General features: G+C 49.9%; 1 protein-coding gene across 12 annotated transcripts in view; it reads left to right on the top strand.

Annotated features, from left to right (window-relative positions):
* The window catches only part of ANK1 (ankyrin 1), a 215,546-nt gene that overhangs the window by 10,911 nt on the left and 184,428 nt on the right, over positions 1-20,207 (top strand). Inside the window, exon 2 of one of the 12 annotated variants that reach the window (XM_072776611.1) lies at positions 5,822-6,046. The exons of the other annotated variants lie outside the window; for them this stretch is intronic. Coding sequence (XP_072632712.1) covers positions 5,963-6,046 — 84 coding nt within the window. The 5' untranslated portion in view covers positions 5,822-5,962. The remainder of the gene's footprint in view (positions 1-5,821; positions 6,047-20,207) is intronic. 12 annotated transcript variants of the gene reach the window in all.

Genomic DNA, 20,207 nt, shown 5'->3' with positions numbered 1-20,207 from the left:
AAAGTCTGGTCTCACTTAGCAAGACTCTCACCTTGTATATGATTTAAATACGGTGATTTCCTTTGCAGAGCTGGTGATCAGGGTTTCATCCCAACGTTGGTAGTCATTGTCTAGCATTGCTGCCAATTTATTTTTTTTAAATATTTTTATTTATTTATGATAGTCACAGAGAGAGAGAGAGGCAGAGACACAGGCAGAGGGAGAAGCAGGCTCCATGTGCCGGGAGCCTAACGTGGGATTTGATCCCGGGTCTCCAGGATCGCGCCCTGGGCCAAAGGCAGGCGCCAAACCGCTGCGCCACCCAGGGATCCCCTGCTGCCAATTTCTTAAATGAATTAGGAGAGACTGTGAAGAAATGTGAACCCGATCTGAAACGCCAATTAGAGTGAAGAATCGGAAACAGCTCAAGTCAGAAAAGCTTCAAAGTCTGAAATGTCCATAGAACTGTTCCTGCATTTATGGAGGTGTGGGTTTCTCCTCTGGTGCAGAGATCTGGCAAATTCATTTGAATGCCATTGGGCAGAGCTGCTTTGGTCTCTGCACCCTGGAAAGCAGGACCCTGCCCTGTTGGTGTCTGGTCCAGAGAGGCTAGGGGCAGGCAGGCCCCTGGCTCAGCTGGCCCTGCCTGGGGCTGCCATGGCCGGGCTGGCATGTGGCCGAATCAGCCCCGAGCCCTCTCTGCTTCGGGGGCAGCTGCAGCACCTATGGGGGTGGGGGACCCAGTGCCGCCTGGCGACCTTGAGCAATGTGTTTGGAACCAGGACGCCACTGCGGGCTCCTTGAGCAGATGCGCCCCGCTCTCCACTTCAGCAGGGCAGACCGCTGTCAAAGTATGTCTTCTAACAACGTCCTCTGGCCGCTCACACAAGCCTCAACATTTTGACGTCGTTGTTGAGCAGACCTGCATTTGAGGGACATCTGGACGACAAGCTGTGTGGATGAGTCTTAGCACTGAGCTCTCAGGGCTAGCGGTGCTCCCCGCCCCTGAACCTTCACATGCCACCCGCCTCTGCACCTCCGCCTACCCCCTACTCTGTTAAGGCCCGGCTTTGCCTCGTCCAGGCAGCTCTCCTGAATCTAGGTCAGAGATGCTATGGGGGGGTGCCAGCCCTGAAGGGAGGCTGGGGAGGTAGTGTCCAGGGCCCCTGACCACTCAGCCACTATGTGTGGGAGTTTTCCAAGCCTTTAAAAGCTAATGGCGCTTTCCACTAAGTCCGAGGACAACACAGGATTCTGGAGCCTGTCAGGAAATGAAACTAAATCATGACCTGGCATTTCTCAATTAATGGAACCTCTCCTGGGGCATCTGGGTGGTGCCGTCGGTTAAGCCTCCAACTCAGTTTCAGCTCAGGTCGTGATTACAGATTTGTGAGATCGAGCCTGGCAGTGGGCTCTGCGCTCTGTGCGGAGTCTGCTTCTCTCTTTTCCCCTGCCCGTCCCCCTCAAATAAATAAATAAATCTTAGAAAACATAATGGAGCCTGTGCTTCCTTCCGTACCACCCTCTGATTTGTGAGCGTTAACCACTTGTGGTTGTGGATGACAAGAACAGAGCTTAGAGTTAAGAGAGCCGAGTCCTGCTCCTTCCCACCCTCTTGTGTAGCTTTGGAAACAAGGGAATCGATTTAGAGGGCTTCCAAGGCTCTTCTGGGTGGTACCCGTGAGTCTGAGCTTATGTGAACTTACAAGGCCACAGGACACAATGATTCCTAGAAGCCAGCTGGCTCACCCTGGCCTCCAGGGTGCTGGCAGAGAAATGTGGGTGGGGGCGGCTGTGTCGTGCTGTGGGCCCGCTCTCCTGGACACCAGACTGCAGGGCACAGGGATGTTGGCAGACATGCGAAAGACCATTCAGTATAGGCTTCTGCTTCAGCTGCTTGGTCCTCATCCCATCCATTTTGTTATTTCCACGATACCGACATGATTGGGAGCAGATCAAGGAGAGAAGGGTGTGCTTGCTGATAAAGTGTGGGAGCCACTTGGGCTGCTGGAAGGTCACCATGATCAAGGTTAGCTGATTCAGTCACTCAAAGGTGTATGTTTTTGGAGAGCCTGTATAATCAGACTCCCCTGTGACTCCATAAACCTCCTGCTGAGGCCAGTAAGGTGCCTCCTTCTATGTTTGCAACAAAACGTAACCTCTGGGAGGGCAGAGAGTACCTGCCGCAGGTGAGCATGAATTCAGGAGGCAGAGCGCCTTCTATTTTCAGTGCAAGGTGACTGGATCTGTCACATGCTGAGTTGCTTTCAAGGTCATGAGCAAAGCGAGGCTCCTCCCCACCATGGAGCTTGGGGGAGTCCTGGAGGCCCTGACTCCAATGGGGGAGGGGGCTCAAGCAGCTCTTGCTGCCTGCATTTTCCTGGAAAGCAGACTCAGGCAAACCCACTGCCCAAAGAACAGGCAATTTGCTGTTGGATACACGGTGTGGTTTGCCAGACAATCATGGCTTTTTAAAGACTCCCTTTTAGAGATGAATTGCACATTTTTAGAAAATCCCAGCTTCATCACTGACTGAGTTTCCAAGGAGTCAGTATTTTCAGGAGAGGTCAGTACTCCAGTACGCCAGCCCTAACTGAAATTCTTTTTTGATTTCAGACTGTGCCCCAGTGGCCCAGTCCTTCCCTCAGAAAGACAGGGCTCACTGGTTTTAATGGAAGCCCCAGGCACTTGAGAACCCGTCATGTTTTCTCCAGTGGCTGCTTGGCTGGGGTTGCAGAGAGGCAGGAGAGCACTGTCCCTGTACAGAGGCAGCCAGTCCAGGCTGTCGTTGAACTGGAACCTTCTCCAGGGGTCACGTCTTTTGGCAGATGAGCCCCTGAATATTCAAGCCTCAGAGAGCCCCAGGAGCAGGGTCACCAGTGGGTCATGGACAGTTGTTACACAGGGCACCGCCTGCATTATTTCACTTGTCCTTCTGACAGCCCTGCGAAGTGCAGAGCAACCTTCCCATTTCACACAGGAGGGCAGTGAGGCTCAGGAAGATTAAGTGCGTTCACAGCTCCAAGCGCTAGAGCTGGGGCTGGGATGTTGGACATGTCTCTCTAAAGTCCTGGCTTTTTATTTTTATTTATTTATTTTTTAAGTTTTTTTTTTTTTTAAGACTTTATTTATTTATTCATGAAGACACACAGGGAGAGGCAGAGATACAGGCAGAGGGAGAAGCAGGCTCCCTGCAGGGACCCTGATGCAGAACTCCATCCCAGGATCCCAGGATCATGCCCTGAGCCAAAGGCAGATGCTCAACCACTGAACCACTCAGTTGCGGTGCCCCAAGTCCTGGTTTTTTATAACAAGCAGGCGGTGGCCGATGTGAGGGTTGCAGATCAGCTCATGTATTCTAATTTTCTCATCTGTCCATTGCCTGCCCGGCTTCCAGTAGAACAGTGGGGCCCAGCCTTTGTGGGGTATTCCCTCCACTGAAGCAGAGAGAGGAAGGCAAGGGGGTACATCTGGCCTGCACACACCCGAGGGGCTGGCCTGGCCAGTTGACAGGGGAAGACCTTGGAGGGCTCAGGAAGGTTAAGTAGCTTGCCCGAGGTCATACATCTGATCAGAGCGAGGGTGACGTTCACACCAGCTACCTAATTTGGAAACCACCTCCCTGCTCTGGAGCCACTCTGAGGATCAGGCCAGATGAAAGTAAGTGTGCCTCAGGGGAGGATGCGGGGCACTACTAACAGGGAGCCCAGAGACCCGCGTAGCCCTTCCTTTGATTCTAAGATAAAACACCCCCCCCCGCCCCCCAGCCCTCCATAGTCCCCCAAAAGCTCTGGGGAAGAGAAGGCGGTCATTCCCCAGGACAGAGCCCACACAGCAGAAATGGGCCTGGTGATGGAGACATGGATATGAGGTAGAGAGAGGTGAGGATGCAGACGCAGGTGTAGACACAGACACAGATACAGGTGCAGAGAAAGACCTAGGGCTACAGATGGACACAGGGATACAGATGACAGACACACCAGGCAGTGCACAACTAGGGCCATAAAATGGTAACATGAGGATCTCAGGATGCCAGTCCTGACTCTGCCCCTCGAGAATTGGCTGGGTGACCTTGGGGAAATCACTTCACCTCTCTGGGCGTCTGTTCTCTCATCTGTAGAGTAGAGGGCCAGAAGTGGGCTTGCTGATACAGCAGATTGGAAGGGACCTTGGAGATCTCACACTCCATCCCCTTCCCCGGGGGGAGCTGCACTGCAGAGAACGGAAATGACTTGTCCAGATCACGCAGCTGTCTTCACTGGCCAAGCAAATACCAGAACCAGCTCTCCAGGCCATGTCTTCTGTGCTTTGGTGAGAAATTACAAGCTATGATTCTTGGAGCACAGTATGGTAGGAGAAACCCAGAGAAGGAAAGGGGGACTGGGGTTCTTCTGTTCCATGTAGAAACAGCCCCACCAAGTAGAGGCGGCCCCACAAGAACACGCAGAAAGTGGATGTACTCCTCTGCGAGGAGGCGCTAAAGCCTGAGCCCCCTCCGGGCCTTGTGAAAAGCGATGTGCCCTGGATAGATTATTCCAAACTGGTCCTCGTCCCACTGCCCTAATTAACTCTCTTTGGTGGCACGCGCAGCCCCGGCTACGTTCAGGGCTTGATGCACTGCCATCCATGGTGTCATGTGTGTCTGTCTGGTGTGGACACGCGTGGTGTCCCACACATCTCTGGCTTTGGAGGCACATTCATCAAATATGACCTGCTTGTTGCCCAGATGGAACCTGAGGCCTGGATGGGGGGGAGGGGTGACTTCCCCAAGGCTCCTGGCTGAGCAGGGCCTGAGCCTGACACCTGAGAACTATTTGGATGCAAAGTCTTATTGCCCTTTGAGTGAATGAGTCTGCTTGTCTGTCTGTCTGTCTGTCTCTCCTATCTAGCTATCTTGGTTACCTGCTATTATCAATCTTAGATTCCTACTGTTTCACTTTCTTGTGCTTTCTTGAGGAAAGAGGGCATAAGAAAAGCTCCTTTGCAGGTGCACTGCACTCTTCATAGTTGGCCTAAGTCTTCTTTTCAGCTTTACATTCTTCCATCCTTTTCCTTCTTCTCTTCATCTCCTGTAAATAATGTGCTGCTCATTTCTCAAGTACAGCTGCCATGCCCCCAGGCCTTGTTCATATGGGCTATGCTGTATGCGAAGTCTGAAGCACTTCTCCCCTAGGCTACAAAATGAACTCTTATTTATCTTTCAAATCCAGAAAAAAATCTCACCCCTTCCAGGAAGCCTTCCTTGACTATTAAGCAGAAATAACCTCTTTTGTGTTGCATTAGCACTGCTAATCTCAGTGTCACAGCTCTAATTGTTTTGTTAAAATCAGAGGTGGGTGAACCTTTACTATAAAAGGCCAGAGAGTCAATATTTTTTAGTCTGTGTTGCAGGTACTCACTCACCTCTGCCCCTGTCACCACAGTAGCGGCCACAGAGTATACACAAACGAATGAGCATGGCTATATTCCAATAAAACTGTATTTATGGACACTGATATTTGAGTGGCATTTTATTTTCGTGTGTTACAAAATGTTATTCTTTTTCCCCCTCCATGACTCAAAAATGCAAAAATCATTCGTAGCTCGTGGAAGGTAACAAACACTGCAGCAGGCTGGATCTGACCCGTGGGTACTGCGTGCCAATGCCAGTGAAATGCTTGTTTTCCTTGTTAGATTGTGCAGAGTGTAGCTGGTCGTCTCTGCCTCCCCAAAACCTGTTGGTTAAATGAATGAATCTGATGATGTTCATGAAACAGATATACACGGAATAACAATTCTTAACTTTTTAAACAAGTCTTTGAGGGAGGGAGGCCGATCAGACACCGCTGTTCCTATTTTACAGGCAAGACAACTGAGGCTGTAGGACCCTGTGCCCTGGGAGAGCCTCAGGGCTGTCGGTGTGCCTTTGGTCCTAGAGGAGCTGCTCTGATGGCTGAGCCCTGCTTAGCTGCTGAGGGAAGCTCTGCGGAGCTGGGCCAGCAGGATGCTCAGCTGCTGGATGCAGCAGGAGCCAACCAGGAGCATGTCTGTCGGCTGTGAAGAGAGAAACAATCTGGTGCCTGGCTGGGTAAGAGGCCTGTGTCGGAATGGTTTGGTTTCCTTCTGCCTCTCTCAGGCACCGAGCTCCTGGAATGGGAGGCAGCAGTGTCTGTTCTGGTGAGGGGGAATTGTTACACAGAGCTGAAATTAGATGTTTTGTTTGAATTATGTTCATCTGACTTAATTTCTGGGGAATGTCACTGTTCTTCAGAAATCCAAGCACCCTGAGGGGCTTGGTGAGCACTCGCGATCCTTGGAGCTGTGCTATGCTTCCCCTTTCCCAGCACCTCCACCCTCCTGAGCCACTGGTCTCCCACAACAGACTCAGCAGGGCGGCGGTCCCAGGGGCACGATCCCTGATCCCCGATCCCCGTTGTTCTGGACGAGGCAGCCCAAGCTCAGGGTGGAGGCGTCCATTCCCCAGGTCACATCAGCTCACACCAGGTCACACAGGTCTGATCTAGGGGTTTCCGTTCTACTAGGGCTATTGCTTTAAAATGTTAGCCACCCACCCCCCTTTATTGAGGCTGGCTTCTTGTGCAGACAACTAGTGCAGTGGCACAGGCCCTGTTCTTAGAAGGAACTTGTGCTTCTTTTAATGCTCTGCTATGACTATTGTGAAGTTGCTTATTTTGCTGGGGCTGCCTGGGTGGCTCGGTCAGTTAAGCATCTGACTCTTGGTTTCAGCTCAGGTCATGATCTCAGGGTCGTGGGATTGAGCCCCATGTCAAGCTCCATGCTCTGCAGGGAATCTGCTTAAGATTCTCTCTCTCTGTCTCCCTCTGCCCCTCCCCCTGCTCGCGCTTTCTAAATAATAAATGAATAAATAAAATCTTTTAAAAAATTATTCATCATTTTTTAATACTGCATTCTCATTTTGCACTGGGCTATGCAAATTGTGTAGCCAGGCCTGGCCATAAGATTGTCTTCATAGGCTAGCGCTTGTATTTTTCTATTTAATTAACCTTGAGTGTGAGTTGATCTTGGCCTTGGCAGCTGGGATATCCACAGGTGCTTTTTTTTTTATATATAAATAACTGCCCCTAAACCTGTCTGAAGGTGAGATTCCACATGGCCCCTGTTGAAAGGCCAGCAGGTCAGCCTTCAGCTCCTCTTCCTTTCACCTTTTCCTTTGGGCTGCAGGCAGCGGTGTGTCCAGGTGCATGCAGGGGTCGTTTCTCACGTCAGAGGCAAGGTTGAAGATGCCAGAAGTGCCCCTACCCTGTCTGTGGCTGAAGCACTACCCAATCTTTGGGTACCATCTTCCCAGCAGGATGAAGAATTCAGAGCTACTCCTACTCCCCAGGTCTGGTGCAGACTAAATTCTCTATTCATTTTTGTCTTTGCTGCAGATGGCATTCGGGATTATTTTATAGGTCTCAGAATGTGTTTAAAGGGAGTGGGGCTCTAGTACTGCTTTTGGACTCTGCACCTTCCAGAATGCTAGTTTATATGCTTTCTGTGGACCGTGTCTACCAGGGGTCCTGATATATGGGCCACCGACTGCTGTGGCACATGTGGGAAGGGCCTGGCCTATGTTCTGTTCCTCAGACACACCTAACATGTCCCACTTGGGGCTCTTGACCTCAAGTTTTCTCTGTCTTCACTGTTCTCTCTGGAGCTGGCGGGCTCCTTTTCATCTGTCTCAGCTTGCCCTTTGTCTACATAACCCCACACTAGCTGCCTACCCACTCTCTCTCTGTCACGTCATTGTTTTTGTCTTCATTATATAGAATTATCCTATTTCTGGTTTATTATCTGTCTCCCCCTGTCTGCATTAAAAAATAAATTCTATGAGAACAGGGAACTTGTCTGTTTCATTCACTACTCTATTTCCAGCATCTAGAAGAATCCATGGCACACAGTAGGTGCTTCGTAAGTATATATTGAACAAAATGATGAATTTTCACCACACTCTTATAAGTTAGGCACCATTAGCCTCACTTAATAGATGGGGACATTGAGATCCTAGAACAATTCAGTGACTTGCCCAAAGTCTCAACGTTTAGCAAGGAGGGTTTTTGCTGGGTCTGCAGCATAGTTGTGTCACCAGGACCAAGCTCTGCTGCCTCTTGTGACCCTGCTTTCTGCCCCAGCCTGGAGTCCAGGGGTCAGGAGGGTGTCTGTCAGCTTCTACAGCTGTCCCGTGCCTGCTAGTTGCTTTTCTGGGGTCCTTCTATGACAGTGTGGAAGCTCCAGACCATATTTCTATTTATCTAAAAAATCGGACACAGAAATGATTTTGATTTGCAAAATTTTAAACTTTGGAAATCTTTGGTGGAATCTTTCCACTAAATCACATTTAGTTTTACCTTGATCGAATGGTCTTTATTGAAAAGAAAAAAAAGCCTGTCTGAACCCTGATGGATCATTCCAGTAAACATGAGCTATCCTAAGCAAAACTGCTTGGAAAGGTTACAAATGTACAGCAATATGAGGGATTATCACTACCCAACAGAAATGCTGTCTTTGTTTTCTCATAAAATCAATCAATCCAGTGAAGATCGGGTAAGGGGATTTTGGAGGCTTCCCTTTGCATTCTTCAGCATTGAGGATGAAAGTGAAGCCTTTTCATGGTGTAAAGGAAAGTGCAGAGGTTTGGTGTCACGCCTTGGCCCCAATACAAGCCTCAGTTTTCTTACCTGTAAAATAGGTCCTCAATCCCTCCTCAACATCTCTGTGTGGCAGCAGGGTTGAAAGGTGATATTAAATGCTCCCCCCCCCACCCATGTGCATGCTCAAGGCCAGCCCCTTTCCTCAGTGGGGCCAGGGCCATGGGCACGGCAGGTGGCACTGCAGGCAGAAATGGGGTATGAAGATGAGACAGCTGACTGGGGGACAGGGTGGAAGGGAAACAGAGGGTAGGCAGGTCAGAGGCACATCCTGGCTTTGGTCAGCAACACCGTTGGTGACCCTGATGGGCAAGCCTGCCAGCCATACAGTGCTGCACCCACCCCTCCCTTGCAGGTGAGAGCAGAATCCAGAATCTTCTCTGGGTGCCTGCAGACACTCTGAGGCCTGGGGGCCAGGTGGGGGCCGGTGGGTTGCTCGCAGCCCACAGGAAGATCGCTTCTGCGGTGGCCAGAGATGAGAGTGAGGCTCCTGCCAGGGCGGGAAGGACCCCCAAGGGCAGGAAGGACACCCAAGGGCATGAGGCTCAGCACATGTGTGCATGAGTGTGAGCTGGGCTCGATCCCCCAAGGGGAGCTCTGAGAAAAGGAGGTCCAGGAGGTGCCCTTGGGCCTCACTTCTCTCACCTGGGGGCCTCCCAGTCACTGAGACTTGCAACATCATGTCATCTGAGAGCACAGCAAACAGAACCAAGAAGGATGCTGCTGTAGCCCCCTGAAAGAAAGGGTGCCCGGGGCTGGGGGTGCGGGGGCATCCGTCCTGGTCCTGGCAGCTGTGTGTGTTTTCTGGCCTAAGGATCGTGCTGCCCAAGTGCTTTGGGAGCGAGGGCAGTGGCCTGATATTCGGTGGGCAGTTGTTGAAGTCCTGGCCCAGCAAAGTGAGGATGACATAGGAAGCGTCTATGGCTGTGTGTACAGATGTGTCTGCCTACTGAAGCCGAGTGGCCCCGTGGAAAGAGCGGGGATTTTGGAGCTGGATGGATCTGGGATCCAGTCTGGGCTCCACCTGGTCAAGTCTCCTGTAGCTTTTCTCTTCTCACCTTGTTGGTTCTCTAGTGTCAACATCTAGGCCGTGCATCTAAGGCATGGTGTTGAGAGACCAGTGGTCTGTGTCTCAAGGGCTTCCAGGCACCCAGAACACAGGATTCCTGTCTGCATCCTTGAGGACCCTTTCTGGGTGTTCCCCAAACCCCATTCTTTTTTTTTTTTTTTTTAAGATTTTATTTATTTATTCATGACAGACACAGAGAGAGAGAGACACAGAGACATAGGCAGAGGGAGAAGCAGGCTCCATGCAGGGAGACTCAATTCTGGGTCTCCAGGATCACGCCTTGGGCTGAAGGTGGCGCTAAACTGCTGGGTCACCAGGGCTGCCTGCCTAACCCCCATTCTTAAGTGGAGGCCTCTTAGCTGGGACCTGACCCTGGGAGCCTGGCATGGTTGACACTGTGTGCCAGGGAGCTGCAGGGTCTGAGCTTCTGGGCAGCTGTGGCCTGGAGGGGCAGGAGAGGAGGGCTTGGTGTTAAGGAGAGGTGAGAGAAGAGGCAGGAAGAGAGGAGCCTGGTCATCCCCCTATCCCTTGTAGCCCAGTTCTGTGTCCCCCAAATCCACCATCCGAGGCTCCATACATAGACTGAAGTAGATTGTCCTGGGTCCCCTGGATGAAAGATGCCTCCTCTCTGGACCACTGTGGACTCCCACCAGCCTGGCCTAAGAGTCTTGTACCTGGGATGAAGCTTTTCATCTCATAGTTAGACATCTGTGGTTAAACTCCCCCTCAGAGGGTCCATCATACTGGAGAAACTGGAAGTTTAAAGGCAGGAAGTCATGACAGTGATGGGAAAGCAGAGGGAGATGAGGCCAGGGCCAGAAAACAAAAGTCTCAGTTTCTCTTTGCCAGGGCTGAAGAGTGGAGCAGCTATGACAGAGGTATTCTAGGGCCTTCTCCGTGCTAGGCTAGTCAGGGGGTGATAAAGGCCTTTGTTGTCATGGCCTGTGAGCCTGCCTGGAGATAAAAGGAGGTAAAGGGGGGAAGGCAGCAGGAGCCTGGTCTGTCATGCCCCCTCTGGGACAGTCTGGGAGAGACTCACTCAGGGGCACTGCACGGGGTGCGCTGAACTTTGGGAAACTCCTAGTTTGTCAAAAACTTCTTACCCTAACTCATTGGCATTTTCCTGGGCCTAGTGCAACCCTTGTAATTAAATTAATTTAGGAGAAACAAATAATGATGGCTGTGAGCAAAATAAGACCTGAAAGAATGGCCTTTCCAAGTGTCTGATCCTTAACAAGTGGCACCGGGCCTTTCTCTGAAAGCAACCACGGGCCACTCCATTTCTGCAGAAGCAGAAGTTTATTTATTTATTTATTTTTTTAAAGATTATTTATTTATTCATGAGAGATCAAGAGAGAGAGGCAGAGACACAGGCAGAGGGAGAAGCAGGATCCATGCAGGGAGCCTGACATGGGACTTGATCCTGGGTCTCCAGGATCACGCCCTGGGCTGAAGGCAGGCCCTAAACTGCTGAGCCACTGGGGGCTGCCCAGAAGCAGCAGTTTAATGAAAGGGTTCCCTGGACAGTTCAGGGTGCATTTCCTATGATTCGTCCTCCCCTACCTGCAGCTGCCCTACCCAAGAGATGTACCCAAACCTGAGCTGTTTCAGGCTCCACCCTCCCTGTTTTGTGTCAACGGGTGTCTTAGTACACGCACACTGTGTGTGTGTCTCTGTGTGTGTGTGTGTGTGTGTGTGTGTGTAGGCAGAAGGTGTTGATGTAGAGCTTGGCTGGATCTACTTGGCTCCTGTAGTAACACATCCAGCCAAGGTCTCTGGCCATGCTCTTCCTGCTACCCCTTGGCTCAGCATATGAAGCAAAGGCAGTGTCGCTGCTGAGCCGGTGACCTCTTTCCCTAAAAAGACATGAAGTGCTTCAGGAAGAGGTGAGTGCAGCGTCCAGGGCCCTGAGGTCTGGTTCTGCTCAGCTTGAATCGGGCAAGGCACAGGGCTCCACCCTAGAGCTGCCCACCTGGTAGGGGCGCCTCCCATCCCTAGAACTACCAGTGAACCAACGGACGGATGTCCGCCCCTTTGCAGAAGTCTGAGCCATCTTAGTTAATCTAATCCCCTCTGGGGGGATCGTGATTCCCACATGCATTTTGGAATAAGGCCAGCTTGGAGGCAAACCTGGCCTCTACCACTTGTAACCGTGGGCCAGTTAACCTCTCTACATCTCAGTTTCTTATCTGCAAGATGGGGATGGGACTAATAATGCCTGTCTTGTCAGATCACTGTGGGGATTAAGTGAGACGGTGAATGTAAACCTGGCTGGTTCATGGAGAGTGTCAGGGTATAACTCCTGGACTTGGTGTTATCATCCTAATTTTACAAATTGGAAAATAAGCCCTGGAGAGAGAAATTATCCCAAAGAGAGAGTGGCATTGCCAGGATGTGGTGGATCAAATAGGACTTTAAAAAACCCTTCTTATGAGGAGGTGTTTAACGCATGGTCAGAGACGACGGTATTAAATGAAACTTTAATAGGAGGCAGCGGGGAAGAAAAGTTAGTCATTTATTTTTTTACAGACAAAATCAATCAACTCTTTAAAATATGATGGTGATTTTTTTTCCCCAAAGGAAATAAACTACAATGGACCAAGGAAGTCCTTGGGTAGAAGGAACAGTTGCAGAACACAAAGCTCTTTTTGCATTGATGGTTCGGATCTCCCCGCCTCCCCCTCCCGTGCAAGTGTGCTCACTGGATAGATCTCTCTTCAGGAGAAGAGAACTGAGACTTTCATACTGTGTCTTCATATACCATGAAACCTGTGGTTCTTCCACAAAATCTCTGCCTTTGTCACCAGAGACGTGGGCCCTCAGGGTCCTCAGAGCTGAGGGTGGGTCACAGGGGAGGATGGGTTTTGAGATGTGGGGTCTTGGTGATCCTCAGGTCAGGGTAGTGGAGAGCCATGTGGGAAGGGAGAGCCCACTGGTGTCTTAAGGACATTGCAGAGGAAGACCTGGGCACGACTCCCATCTCTGAGAGGCTTTAGTAAGGCTTCCTACACGTAATTCACTTTGTTTTTAAATCTTGACCTCCCTTTATAATCCAGGTTGACGAGTTTGAAGTGAGCGTCTCCCACTACCCCCCTCCCCCAGCTTGCACACCAAGTATGCTGATCACGATCACACATCTGCAGCTGGATGTGCCTCTGTGGCTCTCAGGCCTGTGACCCTGGGCCTTGGCTCTCACTGTTGTCTTTACCTAGAATGACTTCCAGAAGTATGGCTTCGTTAGTAGGGAAATAGGATTCAGAATCTGAGCTAGATTAGAATCCTGGCTTCTGATCACTCCCTGTGTGGCTTCTAGCACATCGTTGAACTTCTTTGGACCCATGTCTCTTTCTCTCTGCAGTATGGGGGGTAACAGCATTGGAGCAGTAGTGGGATAATGTGCATGGAGGGCTGGGTACATGCCTGGCATGCAGCAGTGATGGGCCGGGCAGTCTGTGGCCGGGAGGGGCCGTGCTCAGGCCCAAGGAGGACACGCTGCTTGGACTACTGTGTCCAGGCTGTGCTTGGGGAGCCCTGAAGCTCAGTTTCTTCATGCCCATGGAGATGTTTAACATGAAGTCATCTTGCAGCTTCCTTTTGGGGGAAGGGTTTTATGACTAAGACTACTGATCAGCCTGGGCAGTGCTAGGCTTCTCAGTTTCTGAAATATTAAAAACTCTTTTGAGTGAGTTAGACCGAAGTGATGATAGCAGCTTATAAATAATAAACCCAGCAGGGGCTGCTGAAGCCCTGTCATCTGGAGCATGGGGGCCTCTCCTCCAAGCCAGGGTCGTTGGAAGAGCCTTCCAGAGCTGCCTGCACTGGGCTTTCCCAGATCTGTGGATGCTGGGCAAGTGCAGCCTCCGCCCCCCGGCTCCTTGGCAGCTGCCATGACTCCGTGAAGCCTCACAGATTTTGGACACAGGTGCTCGCAGATGCATGGCATACTACCTTCCTGGCGCTGCCCTAACTTGGAGCTACGACACGGGTGGTTTGACGACAGAAGACTGATCATCTTGCAGTTCTGGAGGCTGAGAGTCTGAGATCAAGGTGTCAGCAGGGTTGCTTTCTCAGGAGAGCTCTGAGGGAGACTCTGCTCCAGGCCTCTTTGCTGGTTTCTAGTGGCTTCCTCACCATCTTTTGTGTTCCTTGGTTTCTAGATGCCTCAGGGGAGATCAGGGGATCTCTGCCTTCAAGTTCACATGGTGTTTACATCTCTGAGTCTCTGGGTCTCTTAATTCCCCTTTGTAGAGGCCAGTGGTCACATTAGATTAGAGCCCACCCTATTGACCTCATTTACCTTCATAATCTCTGTAAAGATCCTGTTTTGCAATAAGGTCACATTCTACTGTATTGGAGGGTATGACTTCAAGGTCTTGTTTTTTAGGTGACGGGGAGAAACAATTCAACCCATAACCTGTGGGTAGGCATGTGCCCAACGTGAGTGCCTGGAGGGTCCCAAGCTGTGGCCAGTGGCCCCCAGAAACCCTTGACTATCCTTGGAGAGGGGCTCTGCACTCTGGAATCTCCGGACTCTCAGAGCTGTTAGGGCCCCCTCTCATTTACCAAGGAGGAAACACTTTCTGAGAGGGGGAGCCCCTGTGGCAGAACACCGGCTGCCTGTTTCCCAGGCCAGGGATCCCAGGGTTCCCTGGGGAATGGTTAGGTACGAGCCCACATATTTCCCAGGCAGAGGAAGGGAAGAGAAGGTGGGAGGAAACATCCAGTTTGTTCCAGATACTTTCATATTTCATTTCATTTTTATGGGAACACCTGTGCTGGATATGAGCATTCCTATTTTTCCCTTTTCTTTTGTTGTGGGAAAATATACATAACATCAAAGTGACTGTCTTACCCATTTATAAGTGTACAGTTTAACTACCTTCTTGTTGTGTACCCATCACCACAACCATCCACAGAACTCTTCATCTTGCATACTGAACTCTGCCCCCATTAGACAATAATATGTCATTCTCCTCCCCCAAGTCCTCCGACAAGCACCATTCTACTGTCCATCTCTGTGGATTTACTACTCCAGTTACTTCTTAGAAGTGGCATCCTACAGTGAATTTGTCTTTTGCGTCTGCCTTATGCCTCCTAGTAGAATGTCCTCAAGGGCATCCATGTTGTAGCATGTGTCAGACTTCCCTTCCTTTTCAAGACGGAGTAATAATCCATCACAAGTACGCACCACATCTTGCTTATTCATTCTTTCGTTGAAGGACGCATAGGTTTTTTCCACATTTTGGCTGTTGTGGACGCTGCTGTGTGATGGCATACAAACACCTGTTCAAGTCCTTGCTTTCAGTTCCTTTATGTACCCAGAAGTGAAATTGCTGGACCATATGGTATTTCTATTTTTAATTTTTGAAGAACTACTATACTGTTTTCCACACCATTCCCACCGGCAGTGCACAAGGGTTCTGTTTTTTCCACATCCTGGCCAACACTTGTTTTCTGCTTTTTTGACAGTAGCCATCTGAATGGGTGTGAGGTACTATCTGGTTGTACTTTTGATTTGCATTTCCCTAGTAATTAGTGAGGTTGAGCATCTTTTCATATGCTCATTGGCCATATTCATGTATCTTCTTTGGAGAAATGTCTCTTCAATTCTTTTGCCTATTTTTAAATTGGGCTCTTTGTTTTTTGTTTTTGAGTTTCCATTCTTATTTTAATGACAAGAAAATCAAGGCTCTGAGAAGTCAGGAAACTGGTCAGAGATTGCACTGCCCAGCTAGTGGTAGAACTGGAGTCAGGACTCCAGGCAGTCCACATAAAGCTCTTTTTTTCACTTCCCGCTGTGTGCTGCCTCTGCAGTGACTGCTTGTACCCGATGATTGGTTGGAAAGAGGGGAAGATGAGCAAGTCAAATCAATAAGGATTTGCTGAAGTACCTACCCAACCCTACCTAGATTCCATGGGCAGGTCAGGAAAGCATATATAGGTCCCTCACTGTTTGCAACTTTGTTGGGGAGAGAAGATTCAGACTCAGAAATGGACCAGAGAAAAATATAAGAGTTATGTAAAGGTCCATATTGGTGTGAGTGGACAAGTAGGGATCTGGACTGAAGTTCCTGGAGAGAGAATGATGACTGCTGGGAGCCTTTTCCACTGGTGCCCCACCAGGCAGGAGGGGCTGGCTTTTATGGGTATGTGGTCTGGGAGGAGAAAGATGGACATGGAGACTGCAGAGAGGCCCACTTTTTGAGGACGGTGAGTAGATGGAGCATGAGTTTGCAGGACAGTGAGAGAATGGGATGGGAAGAGACAGATAAACCACATGATCACACAAGAGCTAGGAGGGCTGGGGAGCAGCCTGTCCTTGATTCTGGAAGGAGTTCTTACCAAGTGGAGGCATCGACCCACTGCCCCCAGCTGTGCCCTTCCCATGTGCACACTGGGATTCAGAAAGGGTGCTTATGTTAGAGAATCATCCATACGACCAAAAGCCGTGCAGATGTGAGCGTGGGCCGCTGCTGCTGGCATCCAGTTCAGGTGTGTGGCCAGCTCACACCTGCCCCCCTTTTCCAGCTCAGCTCTGGAGGTAGGGGGGATCAGAACTTATTTCATTGGCTTTCTCTAGGACTTGTGTCTGTTCATCATCCCAAGAAATGGGCTAAAGGCCACATGCTTCTCTGGGCCCTGGCAGCCTTGCTGAAGACCTACAATTTCTCGTGTAGCTCTTTCCATGACCCATGCAACTAGGGGTTTGCGAGAGGCTAGTGATATTGTGGGGCTGAGAATCCCCAGGGAACAGCAGCGAAAGCACAAGGAACTCTTTAGGATGGGAGTGACACACATGTCCCCTGGGCCTAGCTCAGGGCAGGACACGTGGTTGGAACTCAGTCCATGTGGTTCAAGTGAATAAAGGTGAGTCAGTGATGGAGAAGGTGATTCTGACTTGTCTTTGGAAGGGACTGAGGGCAGATTCTCATAAAGAGTGGCCCGCCAAATCTCGACTTTGTCAGCAGCTGCTTTCTTCTTCCTCGTCCTCATGCATGTAATCTCAGGGTCATTTGGTAACCAGGCCTCAAAGGTTTGGGGTGACTCCCCTTGTCTGGCTAGATCTCTTGGCTTTCTCCTTTAATGCTGGCCATGAAGAGATGACCCTCTTGTGCCTGTGCTTGTGTTTCTTACAGTACACTCTTTGGACAACTGTACCCTCGTGGTCTAGACCTCTGTTAATAGAGTCCTGTCCTCCTCAGCCAATTGAGTTGGATTCTCTGGGGTTGGACTTCAAAAATCTTTTGTTTTTAAGATTTTATTTGTTTATTTGAGAGAGAGAGAGCACAAGTGAGAGTGAGTTCACTCGTGTGAGTGGGGGAGGGGCAGAAGGAGAGGGAGGAGCAGACCCCTCCCTCCAACCCCATTGAGTGGGGACCCTGATGCAGGGCTCCATCCCAGGACTCTGGAATCATGACCTGACTCAAAGGCAGACGCTTAACCCACCAAGCAGCCCAGATGCTCCAAGAACCCTTTTTTTGATCCTCTCTTCTTAGGTGAGTCTTCTGTACACTGAAGTTTGGGAGCTACTGCCCTCAGACCAACATTATTGAAAAATTATTGAATGTTTAGACTTGTAGCAATATGGAAAATACGTGTAACTCCTAGTTACGATGTTGACTGAATGTCAGCTTTTACGATGTGTAGTGTCACCAAATCAGAATCTTGTGTGAGCTGACTGGGGCCTACATAGCATCCATGTGTTAGAAGGCACCCCCAGGTTCTGTAGGTGCAGCTTCCACAAGTTCTGGGCTGCTCTTCCAACGTAGGGCAGCACTTCTGAGCAGGGTCCTTCTCTTCCTTCGGTCAATGCGCAGGGCCCATGGCGCCCGCCTCAGAACGACTGAATCAGGATCTTTAGGGGGAGGGGTCCTCACATGTGCATTTTCAGCAAGATCCCTGGTGAGTCTTCTGCTTAGCAAAGTTCCAGAACAACAGCCTTCACCTCCCTGCCAGAGACCTCAAGGATGCCATCTGGGAGTTGGGGGGGCTCCTGCTGGGTCTTGAAATCTGGAGGGAGCTGGGGAATAGTCTTGTCCAACCACACAGTTTTCAAGATCAAGAAGAGCTTATTTCCTGGCATCTCCCACCGTGATCATGCGCTGCTTTCTCAGCACATGAAGACTCACAGGGAAGCCACCATGTATTTAGCATCTCTTGTGTTTGTGTCATACCTGTGCTGAGCACTTTGCTCCTGCCCCCTCATTTCTGTCTCTAAAGAACATGAAATGTGGAGCTCCCTGTGTGGCTCAGTGGTTGAGCATCTGCCTTTGGCTCAAGTCCTGATCCCTGGGTCCTGGGATTGAGTCTCGTCGGGCTCCCTGCTCAGTAGGGAGTCTGCTTCTTCTCCCTGCATCCCTCTCCCCAATTCATGCTCTTTCTCTCTGAAATAAATAAGTAAAATCTGAAAGAAAGAAAGAAAGAAAGAAAGAAAGAAAGAAAGAAAGAAAGAAGAAAAGAAAAGAAGAAAAGAAAGAAAAGAAAAGAAAAGAAAAGAAGAAAAGAAAGAAAAGAAAAGAAAAGAAAGAAAAGAAAAGAAAAAAGAAAGAAAAGAAAAGAAAAGAAATGAAATGAAATGAAATGTTTTTGGTCAATATTTCCCTGCCCTTTAGATCAGGACATGATTCACTGGAGTGCTGAAGTCCCGGCCATTCCTGTTCTTTCTCCCCTGTCTGATCTGGAGCTGCCCGATCCCTTTGCCTTCTGTTAATAGGTCTTGGGTGAAATTCCTTCCATCTGAAGGTTTGAAGGGCCATCATCAGTTTTTGTTCTGGGGACTTCACTCTGCTCCCACCAAACTTTCTAAGCTCTTTAAAAAATATTTTGAACAGAACAGTTTTGATGCAGCATTTCCTCACTTCAGGCTTTAGTGAAGTTTGTAAATAGTCAGTCAGACCAGGCTCAATATCTTGGGGCCAATGATTAAAGATTCCTACCAGATGATGTGTTGGAAGAGATTCCCAGGTTTGTTTCTTAATTATTCACAAGATGTATAAAGTTATAAACCACCTACAAGATGATAATAAGTGTTGTGAATGTTTCTGATGAGGTTTTGTGCCTTGTCTGGAGCCCACATTCAGGCCTTGCACTTTTGGATGGTCCCCAAGAGGACAAACCCTGCCTAAGTAGTTGTCCATCATCTTGGGATGGTGGTTCTAAACAGCATTCTCCCTGCCTGCCCACCAGGGGCTGTTTGGCAAAGTCTAGATACATTTAGGTCATTGTGACTGGCAGGAAGCCTATTCCTGGCAGCCGTTGGGCAGAGGCCGGGTGCTGCTAAGCCTCCTCCTACCACGCACAGGCCAGCCCCCCATGGAAGACTTATCTGGCCCCAGTGTCAGCAGTGATGTGGTTAGGGAGCCCTCTTTTAGAACTCCCACCACTGCTGTGCTCATCAAAATCTGCTTTGAAATATCATTTGCCCATTCAGAAGTATCTGCAGAGCTTCAACTATGTGCCCAGTCCTGGGCTGGGAGTTGGGGATACCCGGATGAGAATCACTGGCATTTCAACAAAAACATACACAGTTGAGTGGGGTGATGAAAAAGAAAACCAAGTAGCATCATGATGGAGTTGTACCAAGCTTCTTGGGGCACAGAAGAGGCTGTCACCTAGCCTGGGAGTCAGGCAGGCTCCCCTGAGGAGGTGGTGCTTGCATAGAATCCTCCAGCAGAAGTAGGAGAGATGGATGGCTGCAGGGTGGAGGCAGGGCGCTCCAGGCAGGAGGAGCAGCATATGTAGAGGCCTGGAGAGAGGACAGGGCCTGTTTGGTCACTGCAAAGCATTTGCTGGAATGGAGAGCAGCAAGAGCTCATTGCCATGTCCAGAACCCCCTTTTCAGAACCTTTTTCTTTAGGCCTGGCTTTTAGCATTTAAAGAGATTTTTGTTGATGTTATAATGTCAGCTGGATGCCACGGGAAACAGGCATCCACTTGGCTCTCAAGTGGCTTATTTATGGGAAAACATCTTCTCCCTCTGCAGTACTTCACGGCCTCCCCGAAACTGCGTCCTTCCATAGGACAAGCCTTTCACGAGACAAGAAGACAGAAGAGATGATCAGACTTGTGCCAGCTTCGCCCTTTTCTCAGAGATCCTTGTCCTCAGAGGTCTCTTTCTAGGGCCACTTAAGGAGTTCTCAGCAGCTGGCACTGAGGCTGCTTCTCCTGGGGCTGGGGTCTGTCCTCCCTCGTGCTAGGAATCCACTAGTAAGATGGATGCTGGAATGGACAACACTATGTGGTTTCACAAAAGCTTCAATAGAAATTACGGTATGACCCAGCGATCCCGCTTCTGGGTTCACACCCAAAAGAATCCAAAGGAGGGCTCCTATTCACCCATGTATGGTGAAAGTGTGGCCACGGCTCAAGGTCCATCGATGGGCGGGTGGATACACCAATTGTATTCAGCCTTAAAAAGGAAGGAAGATCTGACCCACGCTGCAGCTAGATGAACCTTGAGGATATTGTGCTGAGTCTAATAAGCCAGACACAACAGGACCAACCCCGTG

This window comes from Canis lupus, chromosome 15, assembly GCF_048164855.1.
Source record: "Canis lupus baileyi chromosome 15, mCanLup2.hap1, whole genome shotgun sequence".
NCBI classification, from domain to species: Eukaryota; Metazoa; Chordata; class Mammalia; order Carnivora; family Canidae; genus Canis; species Canis lupus.
This window is presented reverse-complemented; position numbering and strand designations above follow the sequence as displayed.